Below are 17,569 nucleotides of genomic sequence, written 5' to 3'. Positions count from 1 at the left end.
ACAATTTTTTTAGATTTTGTACTTTTTTATATTTTGATCTTTTTCAATTATTATTATTATTATTATTTTATTACGGTATCAAATGTTGATACATTTGACCAAAAAGGTTGAATTGTTGATTTGTCAACTAACAAAAAAAATCCTTTTGGGGTTGGTTTTAAATTTGTTTTTTATTTCTATCATCAATAGAAACAATTATTCTTTGTCGCATTTATTTTGCTTTAATATGGTTAATAAACACAGAAATAGGAATTAATACTTTAAATAATGACTTAATGAGAGTGAATTGAATAAGGAAAAATGTAGTGATTCAAATTACATTTATGAGGGACCAAATTAAAAAATAAGGATATTTTAATTAAACAAAAGCTCCACACTATCATTTACACTTTTAATAATAGTATAGATATAGATATATTGATTTAATACACCATCATTTAGAAACTAGCCATCCATTCATCACATGCAACTATGCAAGTGTAATCATGTGCGGAAAAGATATGGTATGGGAAAAGTTTTGACCAATCAAAATCCATCCATGAATTTTGATAAATAACACCTGATTGGCTACTACATTTATAATTCCAGTTGATTGGTCAGAAAATTTTCAGATATCATATCTTTTCAATATCATAGTTGAACCCAAAATTGGAAAATATATTATATATAATATTTATATATACATTTAAGCCTCTAAACCTTTCTGTTTTTTCTTTCAGTTCTCTGAACATTACAATTAACAATTTAAAATATTCACAGAACTCAGAATTACTTAATTGAATTTCAAGTCGTGGTCTTTCTTTTTGAGAAAATGACAATAATACCAAAACACCATCATAGCAGTAAGAAATTTCACTTTAGAGCCCAAAATAACAAACAAATTAAAGGATTTATTTGCAGCCAACAAGAAATTTCCTTCTTTGGAATAAACAATAAAACCAAAAGTCCCTATTTGAAATAGGATCTCCTACGATAAAGATCGTACCCACTCTTACCCACAAAACGCTACATCTGTACATTGGGAATATCTCAATAAGGAAGCCATTACATTTTATAATTACTTCCTCGTCGAATGGTTGATCTTTAATCCCATATGCACGAAACCGCTAAGCTTTTCACTCATAGATAAATCACCAGATCTGATGCAAGATACAAAAGAATTGTGGATATTTAAAAGATAGCCAATTTGTTCAAAATACTACAATCGGAAATTGGATTCAGTCAGTGCAAGGCCCTTTGGAACAAACTTTATAGCCTTGCATTAGAAACATCTCACATGAAATAAAGCACAGAAGTACAGTAAGACATATTTCCAATGCAAGGCTGTAAAGGTGAACCCATAACTCGCCATGTGTTCCAATCCACAGAAATTGCAATTCTGTGACTCGTAACTCGCCATGTGTTTGATATTTATAGGTGAACCCATAGATTTTATTCTTAACAGAACTATGCTTGGTTTGAACTTATATAGGCAAAAGTTTCATTAGTTCTAGAATATTCTTAATAGGAACTTTGAAATATCACAAATATTTTGGGGTGCTTCAAATGTTCGAAGTGTAAATGGTTTATAATAAATTATTTTAAAAAATGTTAATGCCTTTACTTGTTGACTGAAATACAGAAAAACCTTGGATGAATTCACCAGCACGATCAGATTAATTTCAAAATGGGCTGATTTGGGCACTGGTGGTGAGCTACCTTGATGTTGAGCTCCCTGGTAGTGAGCTTCCTTGATGAGCTTTGTTGCTCTTTTAGAGGCCAAGGAATCAAATGTCAGAGGACTCGGGGTAGCTTACCCGGCAGGGACACTCCGATGGCTAAGTTAGCACAGTATAGTATTAGAGAGCTTGAAGATGATATAAGAGAATGAGAGAGCTAGAGAGCAGAGATTACCATCCATCCCCCCTTTCCCTCTGGGGGGTGAAGTCTTTATATACTAGAGTCCTCGTGGGTTAGGTGGAGCAGTTCCTGGATTCCTGCTGTGATGGGACCTGTTTTCGTGTTAGGTGGGGATAAAGCCACCAATTGGTAAGGTTGCCCATTTTCGCCTGACTTGGGGAGTGGGTGAGCTAATATAGCTGTTACAAGTCATAATCCCGTAAAATGCGGGGTACGATGGTGAGCTCCTCGGGGTTGTCAAGTCGGTGCCTGGGCCAGGCCGCTAGGTCGCACCTGAACCAAGCCGCTAGGTCACGCCTGTGCCAAGCCGCCTGCTCGCGCCAGGGTCAGGTTGCCAAGTTGTGCCAAGGCCAGGTCGCGCTAGGGCCAGGCCACCAGGTTGTGCGTGTGCCAGGTCGCGCCTATGCCAGGCCGCGCCTGTGTCGGGCCACGTCTGTGCCAGTCCGCGCCTGTGCCAAGCTACGCCTGGTGGGACACCATCAACTTAGCATAGGCAAGTTGTTGCCAAAGTGGTCCCGGGTGTCACCTACTTGTTCTGAGGTGCCAGGTGTCACAAGATCATTGGAGGGCCAAATCCGCCCTCATCATTTGCCCCCCACTCCCGAGCCGAAAATAACTCGGCGAAGGGAGTAGATTTCTCCTTTTGGCCCGGAATTCGATGAGCTCGTAAGCGCTGATTCAATTCCTTAGTCTGGGAGCGACTCGCAGTCCACTCCTGGATTTTGCCCATGCCGAAGAGGCAACTAGGTTTTATGCGGTGAGGTCTCCGCTAATTTGGTACTTTGTCCCTTAGGTCTCTGGGAGCGACTCGTAGTCCACTCTCCTTGATCTTGCCCATGCCGAAGAGGCGACTGGGTCTTAAGTGACGTCAAGGTCTCTATGAGGTGTCGGGCTGACCAGGTGCCGAGCTACCTGTGAGGGGTCAGGCTGACCAGGTGTCGAGTTGCCTGTGAGGTGCCGAGCTGCTTGTGAGGTGTCGGGCTGACCGGGTGCCGAGCTGCTTGTGAGGTGTCGGGTTGACCGGGTGCTGAGCTGCCTGTGAGGTGTCAGGCTAACCGGGTGCCGAGCTGCCTATGAGGTGTCGGGCTGACCGGGTTGATCGGGTGCCGAGCTTCCTGTGAGGTGTCGGGCTGACCGGGTGCCGAGCTGCTTGTGAGGTGTCGGGCTGACTGGGTGCCGAGTTGCCTATGAGGTGTCAAGATGACCGGGTGCCGAGCTGCCTGTGAGGTGTCGGGCTGACCGGGTGCCGAGCTTCCTGTGAGGTGTCGGGCTGACTGGGTGCCGAGTTGCCTGTGAGGTGTTGAGCTGACCGGGTGCCGAGCTGCCTGTGAGGTGTCGGGCTGACCGGGTGCTGAGCTTCCTGTGAGGTGTCGAGCTGACCGGGTGCCAAGGTCTCTACCAGTTCAGTACTGTAGCCCTTAGGCTCTGGGGGCAACTTATAGTCCACTTTTGTTGATTTTTGCCCATGCCAATGAGGCGGCTGGGTCTTGTGCAGTATTGTAGCCTTTAGGCTTTGGGAGCGACTCGTAGTCCACTCTTGGACTTTGCCCATGCCGAAGAGGCAACTGGGTCTTAAGTGATGAGGGAGTCTTTATCAGTTCGTCAGTTCGTGCCAAGGCCAGGCCACTAGGTTGTGCCTGTACCTGGTCGCGCCAGTTTCTAAAAAGTGATGAGGTTTTATCCAAATTGAAAGTAAAGTTGGTAGAGCTGCTTAGTCTGTTAGCTCCCTGCATAGTCTTTGAGTTCATAAAAAATGGAAACCATAAAGCGAGAGCTTCAGTTCCTAAAAAGTGAGGACTTAGCTTTCTGGGAGAAGAGGACTTAGCTTTTGTAGGATGAGAACTTATCTTTTTGTAGCGTTTCTCACAGACGATGCCAAATGATGTAACCGTTTCTGGTTACGTATCAGTTTTTTTTTTTTTTTTTTTTTTGTGATGTATCAATTTTTGGCTAAGTACGTCGTCATCTCGTCTGCTCCCATGTGGTCGGTGACTCGGAGGATAAAGTGGATCTCCCTAGTGGCGAGCTGCCTAGTGGTGAGCTACCTTGATGCCGAGCTCCCTGGTGGTGAGCTTCCTTGATGAGCTTTGTTGCTCTTTTAGAGGCCTGCAAGGAACCAAATGTCAGAGTACCCGGGGTGGCTTACCCGGTGGGGACACTCCGATGGGTAAGTTAGCACTGCATAGCAGTAGAGAGCTTGAAGATGATATAAGAGAATGAGAGAGCTAGAGAGCAGAGATTACCATCCATCCCCCCTTTCCCTCTGGGGGGTGAGGTCTTTATATACTAGAGTCCTCATGGGTTAGGTGGAGCAGTTCCTGGATTCCCACTGTGATGGGACCTATTTTCGTGTTAGGTGGGGATAAAGCCACCAACTGGTAAAGTTGCCCATTCCCGCCTGACTCGGGGAGTGGGTGAGATAATATAGCCGTTACGAGTCACAATCCCGTAAAATGCGGGGTACAATGGTGAGCTCATCGGGGTTGTCAGGTCGGTGCCTGGGCCAGGCCGCCAGGTCGCACTTGAGCCAGGACACCAGGTCGCGCCTATGCCAGGCCGCCAGGTTGCCAGTTGGTGCCAAGGCCAGGTTGCGCCAGGGCCAGGCCACTAGGTTGTGCGTGTGCCAGGCCGCACCTGTGTCAGGCCACGCCCGTGCTAGGCCGCGCCTGTGCTAGGCTATGCCTGGTGGGACACCATCAACTTAGCAAAGGCAAGTTGTTGCCAAAGTGTTCCCGGGTGTCTCCTACTTATTCTGAGGTGCCAAGTGTCACAAGATCATCAGAGGGCCAAATTCGCCCTCATCAAGTCTATCTATCATCCATTTGTAGTACTGCCTCAAATAATAAAGTCTTCCTCATGTTTCCAATTTTCCATCAATTCCCCATGTACATGGAATGCAAAATGTGGTGTGGCTATATCAAATTAAATCACCTGTGGTGTATTCATATCAAACTAAATTTCCCAAATGTGGTGTGTTCAAATCATTTTTGTGTCAAAAGTCAAATCATTTTTATAGCATTTGAGATAGTCACAACATCATGATAGGAAATAAAATCAAGGGTAAATTACAAAGACCCCTGATGGTGCGCAATCCGGACGGTCCTAGCTGTCAACGATCTTGCCTTGGGCTGGAGCAAAAGGTGCCTGACACGGAGGAGAAAGCGAGTAATCTTCGGGGAAGAACCCAGTGAGAGTGCTCCGAAGCTCAAGTTAGTATTTCCTCAAATGCAAGATAAAAAACCAGATGGCGCAAAGTTATCACATACCTCCTTCTTGGGGGGGAAGGGAGCCTTTTATAACCACTTCGCGCACTCACTCCCAAGCTCCTGTCAGGTCGGGTATCATTACCTCTGCACTTCTACTAGTTCGGGTGTCATCACCTCTGCTGGGGCAGACAACCGCCACTGCTCTCTTTGTCGGAGCCGTCTCTGTGACTGGAGGTGGCAGTGGCAGGTGGCCGTTGAAGTGCGGTTGTTCAGTGTCAGATCCTAAGTTGGTCAGGTGCGCCGCCTCAGGATACGGACTCCTTTGGTGTCAGGTCAGGTACAGTTGTTCAGCTCGGTGTCCTGGAGGCGAAGTGGTGGAGTGGTGTGCAAGGTGAAGTCTTGAGTTCGGATAGAGGTGTGGCCCGAACTGCCCTGGGGCGGGCCAGTTTGGGTTGTTGCCCTTTGTGCTCCTCGTAAGGCCCGGGGTCAAAGGGACAGTTCGGGCTCCTTGTGGGGAGCTCGGACCGCTGGTTCCTCCTTTCAGAGCTCGCGCCTTGGGCGTACTGTCGTGCCGAGCTGTTGCCTTTGCCACGTGTTGAGTGGTTACGAGGTCGGCCAAATCTTCCTTCATCAATTGCCCCCCACTCCTCGCGCTAAGGGGCTTGCCTTGGCACGGGGAGTTCACGAGGTGGCGGGTGGATTTTACCCGTACTTCAGACTGGTTTGACTGATAGCGCGAAGTGCGCGTTCGTCAGGAGATTTTTGGGTTTCTCGAGTGCCAAAAAGCCAGGACACGCGCCAATCCGTTTATAAATGCTGGAAGACGTGACAACGTGCATTTATTTCAAAATTTAAAAAAATGCGCCGCTGGGAGACGTGACAGCGGGCGTTATTTCAAATTTGAAAAAAACACGCCACTGCCGCCTTTAATGCGGGGAGATGTGCGTCGGCGCTGCTTCAGTTTCAAAAGACGTGCGACCAGTCACGTCTCGGTCTTAGGAGACGTGCGATCAGCGCGATCGTGGGCCGTTGGATTCGCCTCGATCAGAACCGTCGGTTTTTGGTCACTTGTGGGTATAAATAGTGGGGGACCCAGTCGCTTTTCATTGCCATTCTCATGGGTTTTGCTTCTTGAGCTCGCGTCCAATTTTTTATCTCGCGTCCAAGTTTTCGTAGTCCGTTTGCCTTTTTTCCGGGTGAGTCTACTTTCTTCCTGGTATCCTTTTCCTCCCGATGTCTAGCTCGGATAGGTCAGACAGTACTTCGAGGGGGTCAGATGCAGGTTCTACGAACCGAGTTGTATCCCCCCGACAACCTTAGTGAACCCGAGGTAGAGCTCGAGCTCGAGGAAGAATTCGAACCCGTAGGCCGAGTCGCCTCGGGTAGTTTGGCGTCTTCCTCCCATTGAGGCCGGACGTTAGACAAGTTTGCGCCCTCGACCATGACGCCTGGGGGGCTTTACTCCCTCATCACTCAGTTCAACTTGCCTAGGGAGTACACTTACTTCATACCCTCGGGCGACTTCCCTTGGGAACACGGTCCCGTTGAGATCGTGATATTCCGGGAGCAGCTCGTCACTGGGTTGCGCCTACCTTTCCACCCCCTTATCGTCGAGGTTATGAACCACTTCGGCGTTACCGTCGGCCAGCTTCACCCGAATTCTATTCGTAACTTGGTGGGGACTATTTCCCTCTTTTGCGAACAGATCTTGGCTTTAGACCTGGAGATCTTTTCTTCCATTCTAATGCTTAAGAAGCAAGCGGGTCCCCTTCTCGGGCGTAGGCAGGCGTACTATTTGTCTCCTCGCCCGTGGTTTAAGCTTTTAAACGATTTACCCAACAAGGTCCCGGCGTGAAAACGGGACTACTTCGGAGTGCGAAGTGAAATGGGGTGGCCGTTTCAAACCAGGTGGGGGACGGCTGCCCCCGATGCCGGTGTTACGCTTGATAGGGAGACGGCGAAGGGCCTCCGGGAATGGGCACGACTTGGGCTAAAATGCCACCATTATCTGACGGAGGCCAAGCTCATCGAGCCCGGTCTGAGTTTAGGTAGGTTCCTTGCTCAGAGGCTTGCCTTTTGTTTTGCTTTCCTATCTGTCGTTTTCTTGATGCCGAGCTCTTTTTGCAGGTGCGATGGACGTAGAGAAGACTCGCGGTGGGAACCTGTTTCATGTCATGAAGAGGAGGAAGCGAGTCGCCAAACGGATTCGTGCCGAACTACCCCGGGATGTGGAGTCTGAGGTACCGGGCTACCCGTCAGTGGACCCGTTACGCCGAGGCTGCTTATACGGGGGCTCCTGCTTACACCGAGTCTGCTTATACGCGAGTTGGGCCTTTAGGCTCGGGAGGCCAAGACGAGTTCAGGAGCGTGTCGTCGCCGAATTATGCTCTTCAAAAAAGTAGGGAGGCCATTTACCCTGAGGAGGTCGCGGCGTGGACCGAGCTTCCTTTGAACCATGTAGCCGGGCGTGCTGCCTCTCATGTCATGGTGGTAAGTTAGCGACTTTCTTATCGGGCTTCTTGTCATTACCTTTCTTGCTATTGCTCTTTTGAATACATTATTTTTCCTTTTGGTAGGTGAACTCCTCCATCCATGCCTTAGCGGCCCAAGCGAAAAGGAGCTCGAGGCGGGCACGAGCTGCCGAAGAGGCTTCCCGTGCTGCCGAGACGGCTTCTCGGGCTACTGAAGCAGCTTCTCGTGCTGCACAGGCCAGACTGGCGAGTTCTCAGAGAGACACCGAGGCCATGGGAGTGGTGGTGAAGCATATGGCGAACCTAAGGTTGGACTTGCAGCATCAAGTTGAATACCTTCGAGAGGATATTAGGGAGAGGACAAAGATTTTTTCTCAGGGCATCGAGGATGCCAAGAAGAAGGCAGTCGAGGACTATATCGCCTTGCCGCGCTTTGACGACCTGATGGTGGGCTCGTACAGAAGGGGCTTTAAACTGAGCCGGTGGATGATCCGAAATACGTACCCCGAGCTCGATATTAGTGCCATAACCACTTCGCGCATTACTTAGGAGATGGCCAACGCTGCTGACGGTGAACCGGATTCTGAGGACGAGGCAGGACCTTCGGGTATCGTTAAAGTGCCTTATGATGGTGAAGAAGTACCTCCGGGCCTGTGAGCTCGCTTCTGTTGTTTTTTTTGGAAATGTAAACAAAGTATTTTGCAATGGAATGATTTTCTTTTGGTTAAGTGTTGGTCACTCTTTCTTCCAAACTGACCGAATTGCCGATGTCCCTATTAGTTCGTTGTTAGCACTTTGCCTGAGCTTTTGGTTGACATTTTTTGCCTTTGCTTGCCCATGCCGAGGTCCTTGTTAGCTCGGCATTCTAGCCCTTAGGCTTTGGTAGTGACTTAGTCCACTTTGCTTGGTGATCTATAGGTAGTATCGTCTCAAGTTAACGACGTTCCACGCTCGGGGTACTTTTTTGCCCTCTAAAGTTTCGAGCTCGTATGCTCCCCCGAGCACTCTCTTTACTCGGTAGGGCCCTTCCCAATTCGGTCCAAGTTTGCCCACGTCGGGCTCAGGTGCCATGATTTTATGGAGAACCAGGTCGCCGACACAGAAGTTCCGCTTTTTTACTTTGGCATTGTAGTACCGAGCTACTCTTTGCTGGTAAGTTGCGGTCCGGATGTACGTGATGTCTCTTACCTCGTCCTGTAGGTCGAGGTTGGTACGTAACTCGTCTCCGTTTGTCTGATCGTCATATGCTTCTAGTCGCAATGTAGGTATTTTGATCTCCGCTGGGATTACCGCTTCAGTGCCGTAGGTGAGGTTAAAGGGGGTCTCTCCCGTGGCGGTTTTTTCCGTAGTTTGGTGAGCCCATATTACACTTGGTAGCTTGTCCGCCCACAACCCTTTAGCTCGGTCTAGTCGCGCTTTTAGTCCGCAGAGGATAACTCTGTTCATTACTTCTGTTTCACAGTTTGCCTGCAGGTGCGCGACCAGTGTGAAGTTCTGTCGAATCCCAATATATTGGCACCATTTCTGAAACTTGATGTCCTCGAACTGCTTGCCATTGTCGGAGATCAGTACCCGAGGTAACCCGAAGTGACATACTATGTTCTTCCAAAAGAAGTTCTGTACGTTTTGAGCTGTAACTGTTGCAAGATGTTCACCTTCTATCCACTTTGTGAAGTAATCTACCGCCACCACTAGGAACTTCCTCCCACCTGTTGCTGGCGGGAATGGCCCCAGGAGGTCGATGCCCCATTGCGCAAAGGGCCATGGGCTGGTTAGATACTTAAGGTCGGCGGCAGGCTGATGGTGGATATTGGCATGCTTCTGACATTTGTCGCATTTTCTGATAAGCTCAACGGCCTCTGCCTTCATCGTTGGCCAGTAGTACCCTTGTCGAAGTGCCTTTTGGGCGAAGGCTCTGCCCCCCAAGTGTCCGCCGCACAGACCTTCATGAGTGTCGCGGAGTACGAGCTCGACTTCGGCAGGTCGCAAGCAACGCAGGTAAGGGAGCGTGTAGGACCGTCGGTACAGCCGTTCGTCTATTATGACATATTTGGCTGTCTGGCGCTGCACCCTTCTGGCTGCATTGCGGTCCACAGGGAGGGTCTCATCTAGCAAGAAGCTCGCAAGTGGGTCGATCCAGCTCGGCTCTGCTTCAAGGATGGGAGCGACCTCCTCTGCCCCACCGAGAATGCTAGGCCGAGGTAAGTCCTCTATGTACACGGTTCTCATGGCGTTGTGAATGATGTTGGCTAATCGGGACAGGGCATTGGCCTCAGTGTTCTCTGACCTCGGGATTTGCTTGATGAAGTGTGACTGGAAGTTGAGCAGAGCCTCCTTTACCTTTGCCAAGTAGGCGATCATAGTTAGCTCGCGTGCTTCGTATTCGCCCATAACCTGGTTGACCACAAGCTGGGAATCACTGCAGATAACTATGTGTTTTGCTCTTACCTTTTGCGCTAGGTTCAGCCCGGCTATCGATGCCTCATACTCCACCTCGTTGTTGGATGCCGTGAACTCAAAGCGTAGCGCGTATTCCAATTTCGTGCCACTCGGGCCGCGCAGCACTATTCCAGCCCTGCTGCCCTATTGGTTCGATGAGCCATCTACGTGAAGGATCCATGGCTCCTCATCCCAGTTCGCGTTTGGCCTAACTAGGAAAGATGCCACCTTGGCTGCTACTTCACGGGGTTTGTACTCTATTGGTTTGGGAGCTCCGGGCTCACCCGAACTGGGGATCTCGGGCTCAACCGGCCTATTGACTTCGAGGCTGAACGTGCACTCGGCGATAAAATCTGCTAAGGCTTGGGCCTTAATAGCAGTTCGTGGCTTATACTGGAGGTCGTACTCGTTGAGCTCGATGGCCCACTTCGTCAGCCAACCGGAAACCTCGCGCTAGAGTAAGACTTGCCTCAGAGGTTTGTCAGTCAAGACGATGACATTGTGAGCCTGGAAATATGGGCGGAGTTTCCGAGCTGCAATTATCAGTGTGTATGCCAACTTTTCTATCTGCGGGTATCTCGTCTCTGCTCCCTGCAGAATTTTACTAACATAATAGTTGGGTCGTTGGACCCGATCTACTTCTTTTATTAGTACCGAACTGACCACCTCGTCGTTTGCTGAGAGGTACAGTTCTAAGACCTCGCCCTCCTCGGGCCTGGTTAAGATCGGCATACTAGCGAGGTAGTTTTTTAGCTCGTCGAACGCGAGCTGGTAGTCTCGGGTCCATTCGAACCCTTTGCCTTTGATTGCTTTAAAGAAAGGCAGGCAGCGGTCTGCCGACTTGGACATGAAGCGGCTCAGAGCAGTTATGCGGCCATTTAGCCTCTGAACCTCTTTTACTTTTCGGGGTGGTCTCATATATAGGATGGCCTTTATCTTGTCCGGGCTGGCCTCAATACCACGCCAGTTGACGATGTACCCTAGGAACTTACCCGAGGTGACACCGAAGACACACTTGTTTGGGTTCAGTTTCATGCTAAATTGACGCAGAATTTTGAAGACAAAATCTAGGTCTTGTATTAATTAATGTGAGAACTGTGTCTTGACGACCATTTCGTCTACATAACATTCTATCTTCGTGCTAATTAAGGGTTGAAACAACTTATTCACAAGTCTTTGGAAGGTCGCTCCAGCATTCTTCAGTCCGATGGGCATGACCTTGTAGTAGTACAGGCCGAACTCGGTTATGAAGGTGGTTTTTTCCTCATCGGACTGGTCCATCCTGATTTGGTTGTAACCCGAGTAGGCGTCCAAGAAGCTTAGCAACTCATGTCCCGAGGTCGCGTCCACTAGGCGGTCAATTCTGGGGAGGGGGAAGCAATCTTTCGGGCAAGCTCAATTCAGGTCGGTGTAGTCGACGCACATGCGCCACTTGCCGTTTGCCTTTTTTACCAGCACTGGGTTGGCTACCCAGCTCGGGTAATGAACTTCCCTTATGAAGTCTTCTGCGAGGAGCTTTTCGACCTCCTCGTCGACTGCCCTCCAGCGCTTTGGGGCTAAGTTGCGTTTCTTCTGTCTAATGGGTCTGACTACAGGGTCAGTATTAAGTTTGTGAGTTATAAGGCTGGGGTCAATACCGGGCATATCGGTCGCGGACCATGCAAAAATATCTAAATTTTGAAGTAAGAAACTCACCAGTTCGGTTCATAGAGGTTCCTGGACGGAAGCACCGATCTGTAGCGTCTGAGCCGGGTCCGGAGTTGAAGTTGAGATTGCGACCGTTTCCTCTGTGGGCGAAGCTCATTCCTCGCCTTGCTTCGGTGGCCGCTCTAGTTCGAGGTCGTCGGCAACCTTGGTTTTTCCCTTCAGGGCGGCAACATAGCACTTGCAGGACTCAAGCTGGTCGCCCCGTGCTACCCCCAAACCGAAGTCTGTAGGAAACTTCATTGCCAAGTAGTAGGTGGAGACCACTGCTCGTAGGACATGAGTGATTGGCCGCCCTATTATGGCATTGTATGGGGAGGGGGTCGTGACCACCAGGAAATCGTGGTTGAGTCTGGCCGCATAGGGCCATGTGCCGATTTCCACAGGTACTGTTATTTTCCTGAGGGGTCTGACTTTCTCTCCACTGAAGCCCACCAGAGGAGTGTTCGCGGGCTTCAACTCGCTTCTCTGCAGCTGAAGCTGGTCAAACACCGACTTGAAGAGAATGTCCGCCGAGCTGCCTGAATCAACAAGTACGCGCCTGACTTCGAAGTCGCTGATCCTTAGTTTTATGACAAGCGCATCATCGTGGGGGTAGTGGACCCCTCGCACATCGTCTTCCGTGAAGAAAATCGGTTCCTCCGTCTTCGGCCTCTTCGGAGAGTTCTGTTCTTCTCGGGCAGCTTCGCGAACTGATGCCCGGGCCGCTGTCGAAGTACAACCTGCTACCACCGAACCTCCCACTATCACGTGGATGGTTCTCCGAATTGGCCTCTCTTCTAGAGGTTGTCTTTGCGACGGTTCAGCCGGCCTGCTACTGGATTCGGGGGCATCCCTACCGTGCTCCCCTTGCCAACCTGTCTTATTATTATTGTTATTATTATTATGCTGTACAAAATTTCTCAAGTAGCCGCGGCGGATGAGTCCCTCTATCTCGTTCTGAAGATTATTACAATGTTCGGTACTATGACCGTGATCTCTATGGAAACTACAGTACAAGTTTTTGTTCCTCTCGTTTGGGTTCCCTTTTAGGCGAGGTGGCCATTTTACGTACGGGGCGTCTTTGATCGTCATCAAGATCTCGACCCGCTTCGTGTTTAAGGGTGTGTAGTCCGTCTGAGCTGCTAAGGGAGCTCGGAACGGCTGGCTCGACTTCATCTCCCGGGCTAGGTTTTTTCTTCTGTCATCTGGGTTGGAGGGCTCGCCTTCCCTCTTCCTTTTCTCGATCCCGCTTTCGATCCTTTGGTTGATCTCCTCCTCTGTTCTCATGAACTTATCCGCGAGATTGAGGAATTCGGCTACGGTCGCGGGTTGGCTAGCTACCATGTGCCATTTGAACTCCTTGTGTGTCACTCCTCTCTTGGCTGCCGCGAGCTGCACCGCGGGGTCCAGCCGCGGTATCTGCAAGCACGCGTCATTGAACCGCTTGATGTAGCCCCGGATGGACTCTCCTTCCCTCTAGACTACTCCGAAGACGCTTTCCTCGGTTCTGGGGCACCGCTTGCTGGTAATGAAGTGTGCGGTGAAGACCTGCACGAACTGGGTCTAGCTTCTTATTGACCCGGGGGCCAGGTTCCTGTACCAGGTGCGGGCCCCCCCTGAAGGTGGTGGTGAAGGCCACACACATGCATGATTCACTGGCCCTTGCTAGGTGCATTTGGGACTGGAAGGCATCGACATGGTCGTTGGGGTCGAAGGACCCATCATACTTGTCTAAAGGGGGGAGTTTGAAATCTCTGGGCATGGGGACTGCAAGGAGTTCCGATGAGAGGGGGGAAGGAACTGAGAGAATAGGGGCAGCTTTTACCTCATCCGAGCTTGTCTCTTCTTTACCTCGGAGCTCGGGCAGGACATGGGTGGCAGTTCGGTGACTTCGCCGGCGTCATCGTTGTTGAGTGGTCCTGGTACTGGCGCTGCTGGCCTCTGTGTTGCCAAGCTCAATGGGCCTGGACTGTTGGTAGTCCACTGCTAGGATGCTGAATCGGTTCTCTGTGGGCGGGAGCTCAGACTTGGAGTGCCGAGGTGCTGACTTGGCGGGCGAGGTTCCCGACCCGTCAGTGAGCTGCGAGGCGGGGGCGACTTTTCTTTCCCCCCGGCCCGGGGATGAGGCCTGACTCGTGGGGGGGTTCTAAAGTTGGGAGGCTTCTCCTCGGTGATGGAATCCACCCTGAGGGGAGGGCTTAACCGGCTTTGGAGCAGGGTGCCAAGGTGGAAGCTGTGGTTGGTTCAGAGGCAGTTGGGGGAACTATTGTTGATAGTGATACTGAGAGATGTGGTGCAGTACTTGGTGCTGCTGGAGCTGATGCTGTTGGGACTGTTGCATTTGGGCTTGCATTGCCCACATGCACTACATCAAGTCATCAAACTGGTTCTAGCTAGTCGCTAGGGGAACAACAGTTGGTTCGGTAAAGGTTGTCTCGACAGGGAGAGGAGGGAGGGGGACGTTCATGACGGGAAGGTTCACGGGCGCCACTATTCGTGGTGTACTCAAGCTGGGGATCCCATCCACCGGAAGGGGGATGGTGAACTGTCCGATGCACACCACGGGGACTTGAAGTTGTTCCCTGGTGGCGTTCATCTCCGTGCCATGTCCGACATTGCTGGAAGAAGCCATGAGTGTTGGGGTTTTTTGGAAAAAAGGGGTTATGAGAGTTTTAGAGGGAGGCTTTTAGCAGCGTTTCTCACAGACGACGCCAATTGATGGTGTGCAATCCGACCGGTCCTAGCTGTCAACGATCTTGCCTCGGGCTGTAGCAAAAGGTGCCTGAAACAGAGGAGAAAGCGAGAAATCTTCGAGGAAGAACCCGATGAGAGTGCTCCGAAGCTCAAGTTAGTATTTCCTCAATGGCAAGATAAAAAACCAGATGGCGCAAAGTTATCACATACCTCCTTCTTGGGGGGGAAGGGAGCCTTTTATAACCACTTCGCGCATTCACTCCCAAGCTCCTGTCAGGTCGGGTATCATTACCTCTGCACTTCTGCCAGTTCAGGTGTCATCACCTCTACTGGGGCAGACAACCGCCACTGCTCTCTTTATCGGAGCTGTCTCTGTGACTGGAGGTGGCGGTGGCCATTGAAGTGCGGCTGTTCAGTGTCAAATTTTAAGTCAGTCAGGTGCGCCGCCTCAGGATACGGACTCCTTTGGTGTTAGGTCAGGTACGGTTGTTCAGTTTGGTGTCCTGGAGGCGAAGTGCTAGAGTGGTGTGCAAGGTGAAGTCTTGAGTTCGGATAGAGGTGTGGCCCGAACTGCCCTGGGGCGGGTCAGTTCGGGTTATTGCCCTTTGTGCTCCTCGTAAAGCCCGGGGTCAAAGGGAGAGTTCAGGCTCCTTGTGGGGAGCTTAGACCGCTGGTTCCTCCTTTTAGAGCTCGCGCCTTGGGCGTACTATTGTGCCGAGCTGTTGCCTCTGCCACGTGTTGAGTGGTTACGAGGTCGGGCCAAATCTTCCTTCATCACCCCCATGTACTAGAGTTAGGCTTTAGTCAGGGCAAAGCCCATTCGAGCATCCTTTACTGCCTTGCATTGAGAATACCTCCATACTTATGTGCTTTATTTCATGGGGAGAGGTTTGCCCTGATGAAAGCCGATATCCATGTATTATGGGATCAGTGACAATTACACCTTAAACTTTCACTTTTTGACAATACCCCATCTGTTAAGTTAGATGACAAAGTGCATCAAATTACCAAAATATTCACATGATTTTTTTTATTTTCTTTTTCTTACCCTTTTTTCTTAAACCCTAATTGACCCAAAAATACTTTCATTTTCTCCCAAACAAAATTAGCTAGAATAACAAGAATCATTTCAATGATAGAGAAAAACAATGTTTTAAATTCTTATTTCATTTCACTGATATGAATGTCTCTTCATCTTAAAATATAAAAAAATATGTACTCCTTTCTCCAATAAATAAAAAAAAAGAACAAATGAAACCTTAACTTTATACCTATTAAAAAGCAATCTCTACCATTTTATTTGAATGTTGAGTCTAGCTAGAAATTTGAAGGATCCATTTGAACAATTGAGAGGATTTCAATATTATATATAGAAAGTTAATCAAATTATAAAGCATTCAAATAAATAAGAAAATAATAGTTTGGGGATTGAAAAAAATTTAAACAGCTGAATGAGATTTTTTTTTTCTAGAATTTAATTGATGAAATGAAACTTTAACGAAAGTGGTATTTGTTGCAAAGTAAAAAATCAGGAGATCTTTATCGTAAATGAAAGATTAAGAGGTAATTGTCATCGAGTATGGGGGTGTTTGTAATTTGGTCTAAATCATACGGGTCAGACCCGATACTGATTTTGTGGACGTTTTTTTCAATTGCCCCTTGGTTCTTCTGTGTGAGGACTGAGGACTGAGTAAGGTAGGAAAAAGAAAGTGGGTTTTTATTTCCTCCAGTCGTTTAGTGTGGTGTGGGGTGGGGTGGTGAGCTCCTCCTTCGCACTCTCAACCATCAGTGCCACATCATCGGATAGTATTCCATCCCAGCCAGTGGGATGAAGCCGCAGAAGATAACCCTCTCACTCTCGCCCTCCTGTTGTCAATCCGTTATCCAATCACTCACCCATCAATTCTATAACCACACAAACTCAAGCCCTCATCTCATCCTTACATTCACTCTATTAAAATCTTCCTCTCCTTATCTTATACTTTGATTTCCTTCCCCACCCACAGGCCACAGCCAAGAGCGTTACGCCCCAGAAGAAAACAATGGCTACTGTCACCTCTGCTGCCGTCGCCATCCCCTCATTCACCGGCCTAAAGGCCGGCGCCACCGCCAAGATCTGCGGTGCCTCCAAGGTGGCTGCTTCTCCTGCCCCCATGGTCGGTGTTAAGGCTTCGCTAAAAGAGGTTGGAGTGGCTGTCGTCGCCACCGCTGCCAGCGCAGTGCTTGCCAGCAACGCCATGGCCATCGAGGTCCTTCTGGGCAGCGACGATGGAGGATTGGCGTTCGTGCCCAGCAACTTCAGTGTAAGCGTTGGGGAAAAGATCGTCTTCAAAAACAATGCTGGGTTCCCCCACAATGTGGTGTTCGACGAGGACGAAATTCCTTCCGGCGTCGACGCCGGTGCCATCTCCATGTCCGAGGATAACCTTCTCAATGGCCCCGGCGAGACCTACTCCGTGACGTTGAGAGAGAAAGGTACCTACACTTTCTACTGTGCTCCTCACCAGGGAGCTGGCATGGTTGGCAAAGTGACTGTTAACTAAGTCATCATGGATGCCTTTTGTAAGGATGTCTAGCTCTCATTTTTTTTTTCTTTTCTTTTTACTACTACTACTCAATTAAGGATTAAGGTCGGTCATGGGCTTTGTTGTTTTCTCGTTTCTATTTCTTTTCGGATAGTAGAATTCTGAGGGCTGAGGGAGAGAATGGATGAATGAATATGAAATGATGAATCAAAGTTCAAAGCACCTTCTACCTGTAATTTCATTTTCTCCATCTAAACTTGTAGATTTCGTGTTGTTCTTATATCAAGCCTTTATGTATATCTAATACTACTACTCCTGTTTGCAAATTCCATGTCCTTTTGCTTTGAATGAAAAAAAAAAAAAGAAAAATTTCAACTTCCTTTCCATTTACAGTTTGTGGGGTGGGGTGGGGTGGGGTGGGGGTGCTAGGACTTTGGAAGAATTTGTTAGGCTCTGTTTGGATAATTTTTTTGTTTTTCAGCTTTGGACTGTCAAGTGGGCATACCCCCTTGTTCTTTTTTTTTTCTATTTTAGGTAATTTGCTGAAACCTCCCCTGAAGTTTAAGTTTAGTAATTGCAATCACCTCCCCTGAACTTTCGAATACAGTTTCAAGTAGACCCTCTCTGGTAGAATCTTATAAAAAAAAGG

At 49.0% G+C, this 17,569-nt stretch overlaps 1 protein-coding gene across 1 annotated transcript; it reads left to right on the top strand.

Annotated features, from left to right (window-relative positions):
• The first annotated feature begins 16,333 nt into the window (after nt 1–16,333).
• On the top strand, nt 16,334–17,246 carry LOC104604316 (plastocyanin B'/B''). The gene has a single exon (XM_010268612.3). It carries the CDS (start codon nt 16,438–16,440, stop codon nt 16,936–16,938), a length of 501 nt encoding a protein of 166 aa, XP_010266914.1. The 5' UTR covers nt 16,334–16,437; the 3' UTR covers nt 16,939–17,246.
• The last annotated feature ends 323 nt before the right edge of the window (nt 17,247–17,569 follow it).

The sequence above is a fragment of the Nelumbo nucifera genome, chromosome 6 (genome assembly GCF_055504915.1).
Source record: "Nelumbo nucifera cultivar China Antique chromosome 6, China Antique-T2T, whole genome shotgun sequence".
In the NCBI taxonomy this organism is placed as follows: Eukaryota; Viridiplantae; Streptophyta; class Magnoliopsida; order Proteales; family Nelumbonaceae; genus Nelumbo; species Nelumbo nucifera.
The sequence above is the reverse complement of the archived record's forward strand: the minus strand, read 5'-3'. Positions and strand labels throughout refer to the sequence as shown.

Excerpts from the sequence above, each read along its gene's own strand:
- LOC104604316 (XM_010268612.3), top strand. The coding sequence starts at position 16,438 with ATGGCTACTGTCACCTCTGCTGCCGTCGCCATCCCCTCATTCACCGGC.